At 39.9% G+C, this 16,635-nt stretch overlaps 1 protein-coding gene across 4 annotated transcripts in view; it reads right to left on the bottom strand.

Annotated features, from left to right (window-relative positions):
* LRCH1 (leucine rich repeats and calponin homology domain containing 1) overlaps positions 1–16,635 on the bottom strand; it is a 212,148-nt gene that overhangs the window by 98,418 nt on the left and 97,095 nt on the right. For all 4 annotated transcript variants that reach the window (XM_058276670.2, XM_058276672.2, XM_058276671.2 and 1 more), the window contains exon 2: positions 3,083–3,227. In XM_058276670.2, the coding sequence (XP_058132653.1) occupies positions 3,083–3,227 (145 nt within the window). The remainder of the gene's footprint in view (positions 1–3,082; positions 3,228–16,635) is intronic.

Below are 16,635 nucleotides of genomic sequence, written 5' to 3'. Positions count from 1 at the left end.
TTTACGTTAAGAGATCGGCGGCCTCTCCCCAAAGGTCACAAGTCAACAGGAGTCCACATGCCGCTTCACCCCACCCATGAAGAAATACGTTTTATTTTGTTGACTTGATTTTCATGAGGAATAAAAAAGACACAAAAGGCCGTAATACCCAACCCCAGCTGCTGTGAAGGGGACATCGTATTTTGTTCAAGAACAAGTGCAATAGTCTGAATTCCTCCTGGTTACCAGCTTGGAAGGTTGTTCGAGGACAGAAGCAGCTCACACAAACACTATCTGTGTGGAGGATATTGCTCCACAAGATTTACGGTATAACTGGATGGTTTACAATGTAATTAGGGGGGTGTATGGGGACCTCATATTTTTTGAATGTAATATTTTTTTAAAAAGACAAAAGAAAACACCCCAATATAATTAGATGCCACTGAGATTTTCATAATATCACTATATATTTGCACATATTAGATGTGAGAGTCATCTACTATTTCACAAGCCTATGAATAAATATTTTAGGCAGAAGCTATGTAACATTCTACCTCAAATTACTCCCAAACTGAGAAATAACTCAGTTTCAAGGATCCAAGTAGTAGAAGACAGATTTGAACTAAAGCCGTTGATTAATCACGAGTTAAATTCCTCATAACTGAATAACACAAAGTGACCATTCTCTTGATCACTTTAAGGTTTGCCCTGCATTACAGTTTAATGTTTACACATTTATATTCATAAATTAAATCTGATAAGACACCTCAAAAACAACTATATATGGCTGTCCAAGAATTTAGAGGACACACATTTTTCATATACCCTTATACAATATCTCCAGGATTCAGAGACAGATACATACTTTTTCTCCATTTAATTATCAAATTCCATCAAAGAGTACAGGATTCAATGCAAAAGAATAGGTCTTAAAAATGTGGTAGTATTAAAAGTAGGAGATATGAGCAAAGAACAATGAAGTAAAAATGACCTGTATACAAACGGCAGAAAAAAGAAATGTAAACCAAAATTCCAACAATTACAGATAGAAAATGAAGTCTAAAACAGATGCCTAATGGTACCTTTTGTCTCTTTCTCCTTCTGTTACCTAGGATTACATCACAAAACTCTGTTTAGCAATTTCAACAATCACCAATTCCCATGACTTCTCTGTCCTTGCCTTAAAGAATCCCAAGATCCACACTCCAATATGTTCTTTCTACTCACCTGAAGATAGAAATATGATTCTACTCTCAAGCACGTGCACACCAAAAGCAATTTTACTAATGCTTTTGAAATATAACATGAATTTTAAGGTCCGATTATTCAATGTTTGTAAAATTATATGCTCTGCATTATCTTAGAGGAAACATGTAATCTATACCCAAAGTTTCTCAGTGCATGTGGACCTAATATAACAATGCAAAGTTAAATCTACTGTGCTTGTTGCATGCAAGACAGCCAGGGGTGAAAAAGGCAGAGCAAAATTAGGTAAGGAAGCAAATAAGCAGACCAACTGTACATGTTCTTGAACATCTCCCTTCTGTGGGCTGGGATTAGAGTGGGCAGATTCTTAGGGAGATATTTAACCAAAATTTATAAACCATACAGTAGTGCTCTACCAGACAATTCCAAAGTAATTAAAGTTCTACTGTGGCACAAACAGCTAGGATTGTTCTGCATGAAAATTCAAACCGGTCAGATGGATAAGAAACCTGCAGAAATGAAGATTCAATACATAAGTCCACAGCTGTAACCTACATCTTATTTACCAAGAAGACAAGACCATTTAGAAACAAGCCTGGGGGATTTCTTCCATCCCCAAAAAGAAGACAAGCAATCCTATGGGAACAAAATGGAAACCCATTCTTCTCTGCAAAGAAGGCAGAAGGCCCACAACTCTCGGTGGCTGTCTAAAACAAAACTCAAAAACAACTGACATTATTATCTACCAGAAGTTGCTGCAATACCTGGTTCCCTGGGAATTTTGATCTTTAAAGATTCAGTGCTTTTGTTACACAGCACAAACCTTGCTCATCAGCTGCTACCCTTTGCACACCAAGACAAGGCAACCGACATGAGTAGAACTCAGACTTGAACTTTTGGACCTCACTTTACAGTAGAAAAAGATTTGATGAAACAGCCCCCCCCCCAACATCCCAGGTGTGCGCCGAGGATTCGGGCACCAGACACTGGGCAAAGGAAACAGCAGTCACATACATATAGAAAAACTGAGGCCTTAAAATAACGGCCTTTCTTAATGTCAGGGCTATGCAGGGCATTAGTATGTTACTCCGGGTGGTACATAGTCAGAGAGCCAACGCAGAGCTCCAAACCATCCTCAGGAAGCTCTGTCTTAAGTTAATGGGCTAGAAAGATGGCAAACTTTCTGTCTGGCTGAAGTTGCTCAGTGCTCCTCTTTAAATTCCTCAGGGGGCTTAAAGGGCACAGGCTTGGTCAGCACCAGGGAACTAAATCCAATGGGACAAATAACTCCCAAAGACCAGCAAGGCTTTCTTTTTCTTGTCCCTGACTTGTCCCAACCCCGAATTCTTTTGTTTCCTTTACCCTTTCTCCTCTGGAATCTACATCGATACTTGAAGACATCAGTCCAACAACTTGACCAGCCTCAGACAAAGGGTATAAAAAGTACAATATAAATCATTACAAAAAATCCCAAACAGGGAAGCAGCTATGGCTCAAGCAATTGGAGCTCCCGTTGACCATATGGAGGTCCCGGGTTCGATCCTCAGGATCTCCCAGTAAAAAAAGAAAAGAGGCATCCCAGACCTGCGTGGCGCAGAGAGGCACAGGCCCCTGCATGGCGAAGCAGCGCACCAAAGAGACGGTGACCCAACCAGATAGGGGGAAAAAAATTCCAAACACCTCGTCATATTGACATTTGGGGCAGTCTAGCACCAAGAATGATATTATGCTACTGTTGAGATATCACAAAAGTTATTTCTTAAATGATCTTTATGTGCTTTATTTCAAAGGGTACCAGGAATTGCAAAGAGAAAAAGAAAACTGATAGAAATGAAAACATCGTTATTTTGCATTTTCTTCTCGTCAAATACGAATACAGCTTTTCTGGTTCACCTACCTCAGGTTTAAGTACGTCAGCATCTGCAGATTAACGATGGCCTCAGGAATGACTCTGATACAATTATGATACAGATTAAGAATTTCCAGTGATACAAAATGGCACAATTCCATTGGAACTTCAACCAGTCTGTTTTTAGATAAATCTACAAGAAAAAGAGAAAACATTTTGTTACTACATCTTTGATGTGTCAGTATACACTTCTCAACCAACAATACTTTTTTTCTTGGGATGTTTTTAAAATAAACATTATAATCTAAATTTAGAGCAATATTATCAGTTTTGGGTCTTCTGTTGGTACAGTATTCTGACTTTCATTTCCTAGCATATTAGCCACATCTGAGGGTTCTTTTTTTTTAAGGAAGTACCGGAGACTGAACCTGGGACCCTGTACATGGGAAGCAGGCGCTCAACCACTGAGCTACATCCACTCCCCAATGAGAGTTAGTTTTTTCATTTGTTCATTTGTTTTTAGGAGGTACTGGAGATTGAACTCCAGACCTCATACATGGGAAAAAGGCACTTTACTCAACCACTTGAGCTACATCTGCTCCCCTCCAAAGATTCTTGCAATATGGAAAAACAAAACTCCTGCTCAGTTTTCACTCTCTATGTTAATTTGTAAATCCAGACCAGTACAAGAGGAACTGAAACCATTTTTACATTTTACCCTACCTGAAAATGATTGCAAACTCTTTCTCCCGTTTTGCATTCATAACATATATTGTCTCTCCAACCAGGATATAAATTCTTTTGCATTTTGTATCCTCCTCAAATAAACACATAGTGGACCCTAAACCAATATTATTTTATTCACTACGAATTGCTACATCTCAATAATGTGCGAGACTGAAATAAATTGTCTTTGTGCCTGACCCACCTCTAGTCCTTTAAAGACAAAACTAGGACACGCACAGCAAAGTCAAGGGTAGTGTTTTCAATGGTGCTTTACTCAAGGTCAACATTGAGGATGGCTTCCAGTATCACCACCCCACAATTAATTTACGGAGTAATCCTTAACATCTAAATCTGGGAATGGTACACCTGCCTTGCCAAATATCACAAAACACTGAATTTAAGAAATGAGCTACCACTTTTGAAAATGACTCAAAATATATAATACTTAAGGAACCATTCCCTGACCAAAACCAAATAAACAAAAAACAAAGAAAAACTTCAGCAAGTCCATACCGTAGATGAAAGAGAAATTGTTAAAGAGCTACTCTCTCCCTGTTTCTCCAATAAATTAAAAACAAATAAAACCAAGCCTAGATGGCTACAGAGATTAATCCTAATAGACTTTTAATGGATAATTCTGATATATAATATAATCTAAAACATAAAAAGAGGAGGCAAATTTCCAAATTCTTATTTAAAAAGTAGGGTGTACTATCAATACCATTACCTAATAAAGAAGGTATGCAAAAGAGAAAGTACTAAATAGAGAGATTATTAAAAGAATATTGGCAAAAAAAAGAATATTAGCAAATAGAATTGGGCACAACACAGAAAGATTAAATACTGTCAACTGGGGTTTATTCTAGGAATATAAGGATCTTTCTTACATTATTAAAACAAGGCCCCATATATAAATGGATCCAAAGTGAAACAGAATGTCTATCTCCATGGATACTTAAAGGTACTTGATAAAGTACTACATTTATTCTTCAAAAAAAAACCCAAAACTTTATTGAGACATACTCTATAAATCATAAAATATATCTATTTCAAGGACAATTCAATGATTTCTTGCAACTTTACCAAGTGTTACAAAAACCATAGCTATAAATCAGCTTTACATTTATGTTCATTCTTTATTATTATTACTATTATCAGAGAAGTTATAGATTTATAGAAAAATCATGCAGAAAATACAAAGTTCCCATATACCTCCTCTATTATTATCCCCTTGCATAGTGTGGTACATGTTTTGCAACTGATTTTTAAAAATCATTAGAACTGTCGTCCATGGTTTATATCAGGGTTCCCCATTTGTGCTGTACAGTCCAATGGGTTGTTTGCCTTTTTTTTAAGGAGATACCAGGGATGAACCTAGGACCTCATACATGTGAAGCAGGCACTCAATCACTGAGCTACACTTCCTCCCCTCTGGGTTTTTTTAAATTTTATTTTATTCTAATAACATACACAATCTCAAATTCTCCCCTTTTAGATAGACATTTTCTTACATAGTTTACATTTACATCAAAAAAATATATAAATGTATATACTGTATACACACAGACACATACACATATATATGAGAGAGAGAGAATGCTTTTTTTTATTGCTAAATCATAAACAACTAGAAATATCACCATTCAAGACAGGAGAAGAGAGTATCTACTACTGTTACCAGACCACTTTATCAGCCAATGACATGAGATAAGGAAAAGAAAGAAGAACCAAAATTGGAAAGGAGAAGATAGAATCAGCATTATTCACAGACCAGAAGATTGTATGCCTGGAAAATACAAATGTATCAACAGGAAAACCATTACAAATGACATAAGAAATTATTAAATTCATGGGGTAGAAAAGTAATATACTGAAGCAATAGCTTTCTCGCATAACACCCACAAACTAGCAAAAAGTTACAATAGGAGAGACCTAATTCATGATAACAAAGGGGTAAAATATCTAGAAAATCTTCAGAAATATGCAGTTTATATGAAGAAGCCTTTAAAAATGCTAGTTAACAACACAAAAGAAAAGTTGAACCAATGAAAAGGAATTCCATGGTTTTAAATAGGCAGACTCAACATCAAAAGGTGTCACAATTCTCTCAAGGTATACCTATATAATTCAATGCGCTCCCAACTGAAAATAACCTTCCAAAAAAAGAGTTATTTCTGAAGGAAAAAAAAGTTATAAGGGCCTAGCTCTCCCAGAGGTTAAAAGCACATTGTAAGGGAAGTGGATGTCGCTCAGGTGACAGGGCCTCTGCCTACCACACGGGAGGACCCAGGTTCGATCCCTGGGGCCTCCTGGTGAAAAAGAAGAAGAGATAGTGTGCCTGTGCGGCAAGCCAGTGCCCGTGCGGCAAGCCAGTGCCCGCCCAAGTGAGACATGCAGCAAGATGATGACACAACAAAAGAGAAACAAAGGGAAAAGTCAAGGTGAAGCGCAGCAGAAACCAGGAACTGAGGTGGTGCAACTGACAGGGAAACCTCTCTCCCAATCAGAGGTCCCCAGGATCGAATCCTGGTGAATCCTAGAGGAGAAAGATGAGAAGAGAAGACAAAAAGAGAAACAGATACAGAAGATCACACAGTGAATGGACGCAGACAGCAAAAAAACAGCAGGGTGGGGGAGGGGGAGGGGAGAAAAAATAAATAAATAAATTGGAAGGGGGGAAAAAAGCACATAGGGTCCTGTGGTACCCAAATATGGGCAGATGGAAAGTAAGAAGAAAAAATGGCAATGATAGGAAGCAGACTGTATTAGTCAGCCAAAGGGGTGATGATGCAAAATACCAGAAATCAGTTGGTTTTTATAAGGGGTATTTATTTGGGGTAGGAGCTTACAGATACCAGGCCATAAGCGTAAGTTACTTCCCTCCCCAAAGTCTATTTCCATGTGTTGGAGCAAGATGGTTGCTAACCTCTGCGAGGGTTCAGGCTTCCTGGGTGCCTCTCTTCCCAGGGCTTATTTCTCTTTCCTCTGTGTGCTTACTTCCTGAGACTTCAGCATCAAACTCCAACATCAAAACTCAACATTAGAAACCCCCAACTCTGTCCTTTACCATGCCTTTTATCTGAGTCCCCACCCACCAAGGGGCGGGGACTCAATGCCCTACTGGCACAAGAGGTTTACTTGATTACTCTGAATCCAATGTAATTTAATAAGCCCAGAGGAAAATCCCAGTTTACAAACATAATCCAATATTTCTTTTTGGAATTCATCAATAATATCAAACTGCTACATAGACCAAAGACATACTATGCATATGGAAATCAAGGATGCAATAAATGCGGCATTTCAAATCAGTTGGGAAAAGATTATAGGTCATTAAATGGCTTGAGAAAACAGGATCGCCATCCTAAAACAAACAAAAGGATGACTATCTGCCACATACCTTTTATTTCAATAAATTTTAGATGAATCAAATGATTAATTGTGACAAATAAAGCCGTAACAGCACTAGAAGAACACATGAGAAATTTGCATCCATGATGTTAGAACGGGGAAGGCTTTCCCATGAATGGCATGAAGCAAGGCTGATAAACCTGATGAATAAAGACAAAACGTGTGGCATGCTGAAACAAACAAGAACTCCCACCATAAGCATCAAATGACAATCAAGGAATGGGGGGGAGGGGGTGGCATGTGAAGCCCTACCATTCATAAATACAATATACTGGTTTTTATACATATAAAGAGTTTCTATAGTCAATAAACTTGAAAACTCACTACCAAAAAAAAAAAAAAAAAAAGGAATCTGAACAGATAGCTCACAGAAAAAGAAATACACATGGCTGACCATATGAAAAAGTGATCGGATTCACTCAAATTACAATTATACAAGGAATAGAATTTTTCACCTATTAGCCTTGGTAATATCAAAAAGTTTGATAAACATATTGTACTGCTGAGGCCGTGGCTATGTAAGCAAAGAACATTTTGGCAATGTCTATCAAAATTACAAAGGTACATACACTTCAGTCTAACAGATATACTCATATCTATGACCATGTCATATCATGCAGCATTGTTAGAAATAGCAAAAGACAGAAAGGAATTTAAACATCTGTCAGTACAGGGTTGTATGAATATTAAAATGCTATTAATACTATAATAATATTAATAAATCAAATTAGTAAAATCAGTATAATATTCATTACATGGCATGTAATGGAATATTCAGCATTATATTCCATAATGGAATATTAACACTATGCAGCCATTTAAGTAAATGAGGCAGCTCTACCTGTGCTGATCTGGAACAATCTCCAAGATAGACTGTATATATATATGCAAGTCAGTTACAAAACAGTGCATAGAATATTTGTGCTTTCTAAGGCATATCTTTACATAAATGTTTAAAGATTATTTCTAGAAGGCTACACAAGAAACTGGTAAAAGTGGCTGTTTCTAGGAAGGCATCTACGAGTAGGAGGACAGGAATGGGACGGAGGTTGCCCACTGGAGATCCTTTTCTATCTTTGGAAGTTTAAATGAATATATACATACATTGACTATATATACAGACACATACACATTATTATTTTCTTTAACGAGGAACCCTTCCTTCCTTTAACAATTCTAGTCTTCCTCTGCATAAGAATTTCGTTTCATGTGAAAAGAGTGAAAAGGCCAGGCCAACTGTGAAGGCACACGTATTAAATCAAGGGAACTACTGAGACAAGCTTCCTTTCATTTATGCTCAAAAGCTAAACAGAAAAAAAAAAATCCAGAAATCTCATGGGTTCTTTCTGCCTGGAACCTTTACTAGACAGGGTGATGATCTTCATGTGCTGTTACAATGCTGGAAATTTGCCCAGAAAACTTTTAGGTGGTGTTGCCTTCAGAATTAATTCTAATAAAATTCCACTGAGATTCCAATTTATACTCAAATCTTTACCTTTCCTAAGAAATGCTATAACTTAAATGGGAAAGATATAGATTATACACGGGTAGAGTTTCAACAACTATAATGATGATGTTTTTTTTAGTTTTAGTGTCACTAATGCTATTTTAAATTAGCTTTTAAATTTATCTTATAATTTCTTTCTCCTACCATGGCATTTTCCACAAAATTGAAGACAGAGCACTTTTTATAATAGAATATACCGATTCTACAATGAAATGACAAATTTTTTTAAAAGGATGTGCCAATATTATATTTTATAACTTGTTGTATTTGTTACTACTGATATGATGAAACAAAAATACTTGTATTCCGAATAATTTTGACTTAAAATATTTGAGTTCTGAATATTTTGGACTTATTCATAAAAATCTTAGATCTAAAAAGAACATTAGAACATATACTCCAGTTTTACCTGTTAAGAAAGAGAGACCTAGAAAATAGAGTAACTTTCTCAAATACTTTTTTTTTTTTTTAAAGATTTATTTTTATTTATTTAATTCCCCTCCCCTCCCTCGGTTGTCTCTTTTCTGTGTCTTTTTGCTGCATCTTGTTTCTTTGTCCGCTTCTGTTGTCATCAGCGGCACGGGAAGTGTGGGAGGCGCCATTCCTCGGCAGGCTGCTCCCTCTTTCGCGCTGGGTGGCTCTCCTTATGGGTGCACTCCTTGCGCGTGGGGCTCCCTACGCAGGGGACACCCCTGTGTAGCACGGCACTCCTTGCGCACATCAGCACTGCGCACGGGCCAGCTCCACACAGGTCAAGGAGGCCCGGGGCTTGAACCGCGGACCTCCCATGTGGTAGACAGACGCCCTAACCACTGGGCCAAAGTCCATTTCCCTCAAATACTTTCTGGTGTTTATACAGAACTGGTCCCTTGCCTCTTAGGTTGGAGTGCTATCATTTTTGATGACTCAGTATTTTTTTCCCCTGTTTTTAAGTTTATTTCTGCGCTGCAAAGATTATTTCTCCTTCCCCATGTTTTCCGGATGCCCTGATTCCCCCATTCAATCTTGGCTGCCACAACAAAACAGAAAGCACAAGGACCTTCTTTTCCTTGCATCTGTAGTGCCACTATCTCTTATAAGGTTTGTAGTTATTCAATATTTCTAAAAACAAATTGGAAGTGGATGTGGCTCAAGCAATTGGGCTCCCATCTACCATATAGGAGGTCCAGGGTTCAATGCCCGGGGCCTCCTGGTGAAGGCGAGCTGGCCCATGCAGAGTACTGCCCCAAACAGAAGTGCTGCCCCCCACAAGAGTGCTGGCCCACGCAGAAAGCTGGCGCAGCAAGATGACGCAACAAAAAGAGACACAGAGGAGAGAGAATAAGAGACGCAGCAGATCAGGGAGCTGATCGCCTCTCTCCCACTCTGGAAGGTCCCAGGATCAGTTCCCAGAGCTGCCTAATGAGAATACAAGCAGACACAGAGGAACACAAAGCGAATGGGCACGGAGAGCAGACAATGGGAAGGGGGGGTAGGTACATAAATAAATAAGTAAATAATTTTAAAAAATCAACAACAACAACAAAAAACAACTACTAAAAAGCTAATACTAATTAAGGGCCAAACTTTCTAATAACATCATCATTAACAACTTACATTTCTATTACATGCTAGAGAAATGTTCTAATTACTATTGTGAGCCTGGTATTTTCACTGATACTTACAAATAGATTTTATTTGCTCTCTTCCCTTCTTACATTCTCCTCCACAATCTCCAGACTTGATGGGGAAGTTAAGCATTTTTCCTTCCTCATATTTCCTCTCTGGCAATCTGACTACACACTGTGCTATTCTATATGTGCTTTTTCAGGAATCTGTTTGGAAAGGAGTCAAGCTATACCTGATCAATCAAGCTAATCGGCATCAGCAATGTTCCTTGCCTTGCCCAAGCCTCTATTGCTAGCCAGATGAACAGACTTCCATGCTCACCGACTTGGTGAGACTTTACCTAGGAAATGTGCCCTCCTGTAACCCTGGGTTTATATTACAGTCTCTACATTAATTGAGAAAAAACTGAATTATAAAATCTACACATAGCTAGATTCTACCATGCCTGCAAACAACAGTATCCTAAAATCAGCAATGTTCAAATGAAAACAACTCTGAAAAATAACCCAGAAAGACCAAGGGTTTCCTTTCTTATTTGTTTAGGTTAATTACCCATACACTGATCATCTGTAACCATCACCATATAGTAAGTACATGTTGTCCAAAGAAACAAAAAACACAGACTTACATTCGAGGAGTTTACGATTTGAAAGGTAAGATGAGGCAAACCCAGAATTAACTATAAGTCAACTGTGCTTAAAATTTTTTAAAAAGGTACAAATAAAGAGCTGGGGATTGAGTGGAAGATGAAATCTAGTCAGATACATTATTGATGGCGACATCTGCCATCCACTGGGTATTTCCGAGGTGCCAGATCCCGTCCCTGCAGTTCTGTATCTGAACAAATTTATATGTCACGTTTTTCACTGTTGGTCATTGGATCATCCAATGAAAATCGTGAAGCAGTATTATGTCAACTTCAGGATGAGGAAACCAAAGCTCAGAAAGCCTATGTGCCTTGCCCAAAGCTGCACAGGTAAGTACTTTGACTTCAACCTGAGAAGTGTGTCTAAGGCTACAGCCTGACTGAGATCACACAAAACCACCTGTCTCCACAGAATAATGCTGTGACCACTGTAGTGTCACTGCATTTTTATTTGTCTAAAATTCAACCAAAACAAAGTAAACATGGGCTGTGGTGTGAACCCAGAGGATGAGAAAGTTATAAACATCATGTACAAACAGGAAAATACTAAAAAAACAAGGTCAGTGGATTGGCGTAAGTCTGGAAGAGGTTCCAGGAAGCTTGGTGAGTAGAAACGCCGGGTCCTGCTAATTACACAAGCACGAGTGCTGCTGAATGGGTTTTCAAACACATAATTGACTTTTCCTACTGCCTCTGAGTAATGAATTCTTAACTCTTACTGAAGAGAGAAAGGGGTGCAAAAGATGGGCCAGTTTTTGCTCTCCTATGTTTTACTGAGGCTAATGTGAAAATCATCTTGTATCTTTGGACACACAGGATCCACTGTGGGAAGGAGATTCTTAAGGAAAGGGGGGGCTCTGGTTTGGATTAAAAGTGTATTTTTTAAATTTCCAACAAATCAACTTTATTGATACATATTAGTGAAGCATAAATCCATCCAAAGTGTACAATCAAGGGTATTTGGTATAACCACATAGTTGTACATTCATCACTTCAATAATTATTAGCATGTTTTCATTATACCAATATTAATAAAAAAACAAAAAACAGACCAAAAAAAACCACTGACACCCCTCAGTCTCTCTGTTTCCCCTACTGTACCTAGCTGCTATTGTTTCCATCTCTCTATTTTGTTTTTATAGCTTGTAAAAAGTCTCATATATGCAATATCACCCATATTCATATTTTATATGAGGTTTCACTATGTTATACAGCCCCAAGTTACAATTTTTAGCTTTCCTTCTAGTAATATACACCCTTAGAGTCTAAGGCTTAGATTTTTTCCTCTCAACCACATACCCATATAACAGCTTTGCTAGTTATAAACACCATGATGTGCTTTCATTCTTTCTACTCATTTCCAAAGATTTACAAACAACCTTGGAGTAAATGATTTTTGGGAGCAGCGGTGGCTCAAGTAATTAGGCACCTCCCTCCCACGTGGGAGGCCCTAGGTTCGGTTCCCAGTGCCTCCTAAAAAGACTAGTGGAGAGCAAGCACAAACAATGAGTGGGGGAGAAATAAATGAAAAAAAAAAACTTAAAAAAAAAAAAAGGTTTTTACTTTGATCATCCTGAGTGGATGATCAATAATGACCAACAGTGAAAAACGTGACATACAAATTTGTTCAATAATTTTTCCTTTTACATGAAAGCAAAGAAATACAACAAGATCTAGTCCCTATTTAAAAAGAAAAAGAAAAAAATAACAAGAAATCCAGGTCGTCACTGTAATGAGAGCGCCTGAGAAAGAAGCTCCCTAACGCCTTGGAAAGGGCAGATCCTGCGGCCAGCAGGCAAAACCCGGACATGGCTTTCTGTTAACGACTGCAGACAGTGCGAGGGAGAAATGAAGTTTCTCCAACTCAGGAAAGACTGGAAAAATAAGCAAGCACTCACAGATAAGAGGCGTGCGTGAAGAAGATAGCTATATCTTTATTCTGAACAACAACCAAACCAGGCTGGAGCAACTGGGTCAGGTGCTCTGAAAAGACAGGTCAGGGCTGACAGAATGAATTTGTTTTATTTGTTATCGTTGTTGTGGACTGCTTTAATTCTATGATCATATATAGAGGGATCAGTTAATCGGAATATGAGCTATTTTCCTAAGTTGGCACACTGGAATCATTTGGAAAGCTTTTTAAAAATCCTGGTGCTCAGAGTTCATGGGCAGAATTTTTTTTAGGAGGTATGAGGGATTGAACCCGGGACCTCCTATGTGCAAAGCAGGTGCTCAACCACTGAGCTACGCCCACTCTACTTCATGGCCAGAAATTTTAGGGTGTGACTTAGACACAAGGTTTCTTTAGCTGTCTGGGTGATTCTAATGTGCCCTCAAAAGAACCACAAGTCTAGGGAAAGTGTAAGTGAATAGAATACCCAACTTCGCTCCCTCTTTCCTAGGTAAACCAAGCCTAACCTACCGGCAGTGCTCTCCTAGGGACAGGTGGTGGTGCCCCGGAGGGCGTCCGGTTTGGACAGAGCTAGTACTTTACCCCAGATCGTGATTTGGGAAGGAAAAGCTCACTCAATCCACAGTTAACCATTGCTAAATGAGATTCTTACATGCAGATCTTCAACTAGTCTTTTTTTTTTTTTTTCAGGTTAATTTCCCAGTGGCATTTTATTTTAGACTATATATTATCTCATAAAGCAACCACCCAAACAATCAGACAACATCTTTGTCTTCTTCAATTATATACAATTATATACAATTGTCCTCTTATAACACATCTTCCAGGAAACTTATTCTATGACAATCTTTCACAATAAAATGTACTACTTCTGACTTTCCTTTGCTCTGAGTAGATTGAATACTACCTTGCTCACCTTTAATATATTTGTTTGAAATAGAAAAATCATTAAACCTGCTCTGGTTGTGAGTTAAACAATGAATGATGCTGGAGTTTCCCAATATCTTTGCATGAATGAAAACTCTGTATCAACTAGTCTTTGATACAATCAAAAATCTCACCTGTGATGCAGCTGTGCATCTTCTCCATGGGCCATGATCATTGAATATTAGGGATTTTTTCCCCTTATTTGATCCTCACCACAACCAAGTGAGGCAAATGCTGCTATTATTCCCTGTTAGGTGCAAACATCAGACCCAGAGAGGGTAGGTAACTTGCCTGGGGACACAGAGCCAAGAAAGTGGCAGAGCCAAGAAGTGACCCAAATCAGTGGGACCCCAAAGTCCTTCTCTGAACCATTATCAATTCTGCCTCGCCAGACGCCACACAGAGATGAGTTTTTACTAGGGTAAGTCCTTATAGTAAGAAAAAAGCAAAACAAAACAGACCCATTTCAGGGGTCTGGCCAGGTGGGCACTAAAGACCCCACAGCTCTGTACCTTAGTACAGACTGACATTTTCTCAAGAAAAGCAGGCATCATCAGCGCCTTTGCCTGCCCCAGCCCGGGTCCCGCCCTTACTGGCTGGACAGCCGCCCTGGAGCTGCAGTGGGGGCTGGTACAGCCGAGCGCAGACACAGCGGGCGGCCAGCAGGACCCCAGAACCGCCGCCCCGCAGCCCTCTCTTAATTGCTGCAGTGACGCGAAAGTCAGGCCAGCCAGAAATAAAACAATAAGCCTGGCTACTGCCAACACAAGCTTTGCAAAGCCCTAAAATAAAGTAGCCAAATGAATTAAAAATAAGCAGGGTAGGGCAGAAAAACAGCCAATGGCATCTTGCATGCCTCCCTGCCATCTGAGGCACGACGTTGTTTTTGTATAAAAAAGGCGAGCAGTGCCTCCCGAGGAGCCGGATGAGGCCAGCTCTCCAGCAAAAACATCCTGCGTGATCCGCAGCCCGAACCACCAAGTTGGAGCGCTGACCCTCCAGGACAGCTGGGACCTCGTCTGCAACCTCTTGCTTTGTGATAAGAGAAAAACCCAATTTTGGAAGTCAAAATAATGCCCAGAGCCAGCAAGCCCAAACTATATATATGGGCTGAAAGATACACGTTATCGTGGGAATTTAACTTTAGAATACCAGCACTAATCAGGGTGATTTCATAATTTGGGTGAAAGATGTATCCCTCACCTGTAAAACGAAACCCCTGGCCCACCACCAACTGCACAGGACCTGCTATTTTCCTAATTCAGGGGAGGCATGCCCTGTCCCTGGTCGTCCCCATCTTCTTGCTTGGTCCCTCCTGGGACCCCTGCCTGGCTCAGACACAGCCCTCGGGTGAAGGGGTGGTTCGGGACCCCCACCGGGGGCTCGTTGTAACAAGGGCTGTCCAGCTGGTTGGCAGGGTGCCCGCCCCGTGGCCCTCTACAGCCCAGGGTATCTGAGTTTATGGCCAACAAGCAGGTGCCTGGAGTTCGCCATTTCTCCCACGCCCAAGGCGCCTGCTGGGCTCTCTGGGCAAGCCACATCCTTCTCACCCAGGAAAGGCGACCTCTAGAAGAACTCAGCTCACCCTGCTGTCCATCCTGAACGTCCTCCACTTCTCCATCACGCCCTCGTGTCTGCCTGCCCCTCACCCTCCTCTGCTCTCGGAGCACATGCAGCCTGATTCCAGGCGCTCCCGGGACCCCTGCACCTGTACTTGTGTAAGGGGGGGCTGCTCCAGGCAACCTCACAGGCTGACTCATCCCAACTTGGGTGGAAATAATCACCAAATTCCTAAGTCTTGAGTGTCAACCAAGTGCTCAGGCTGCAGAAGAGACTGGGGGGTGGGGGGCAATCACAGCAATCAATCAATGCGATAAACAATTCTTCAATACTGACCACCTCCTTAAAATTTCAACAGGATTCCCCCTTAACTCTGTTTTCTTTTTCTTAGCACTTAGATAACTTTGTAACATGGCACAGAATTTATTCATGATTACACTTGTTCATTTTCTCTCCCCCCACCCTAAATTCCACGAAGGCTGGGATCTTTGTACTGTTCACTGGTATACAGTAAGAACTCAATAAATATCTGGATGAACTGAATGAATGTGTAGGAAGCAGGTCCTTAGGTCAGGCAGCTTGAGTGGAAAGCCTTCATCTGAGCTCAGCCTTCTCTGTGCCTTCCTTTCTTTGCCTGTAAAATGGGTATAACAATAATGGTACTAGGTCACTTTGAATTACTGCATGAATTAAACGAGATGATACATCTAAACCGCACCTGGTGCAGTGAAGGGCTCTGTGAGTGGTATCTATCATTACGTTGTCTGTTCCTGAGTTCTGCAAGACACCATCAAGAAATGAGGCCGGTTGGCTTAAAATCTAACTGATACATGAAGAACACTCCATGCAAATGCCTGGGATAACAGTCCATCTCAGAGGAAAGAACAGAAAAAAGTCTGTAAATGAGTGAAAGATCTTGGTCAGTTTGGAGGCTTCCTTTCTACTAATGGAGGAGGAAGTAAGACTGACATTAATTTGTGTAACTACCAAAGCAGCAAATAACATCAGATTAGATTCTTGGTCCAGTCATTTCATTACCAATTGATACCCATGAATCTGAGTAACAAAGAGGGAATTAGTAGAGGTGACCTTTTATTGAACAAAGTGCAATTCTTGAGATGTTGACAGCCAAAATTAATTTCTTTATTGCACTTCTCCTTTCTAAACACTACCCAAAATTAGGAATTATCATTTTATAAAACCGGCCTAGATGTGGAGAAAGCAAGCACACATTTTACTTAAAGGACCTCCAAAATAACTCACTCAGAGACCTGTGCTCTTACCTTACAGTTCTTACAAACATG

This window comes from Dasypus novemcinctus, chromosome 15 (assembly GCF_030445035.2).
Source record: "Dasypus novemcinctus isolate mDasNov1 chromosome 15, mDasNov1.1.hap2, whole genome shotgun sequence".
Taxonomy (NCBI): Eukaryota; Metazoa; Chordata; class Mammalia; order Cingulata; family Dasypodidae; genus Dasypus; species Dasypus novemcinctus.
Note: the sequence above shows the minus strand (reverse complement) of the source record. Positions and strands in the feature narration are given on the sequence as shown.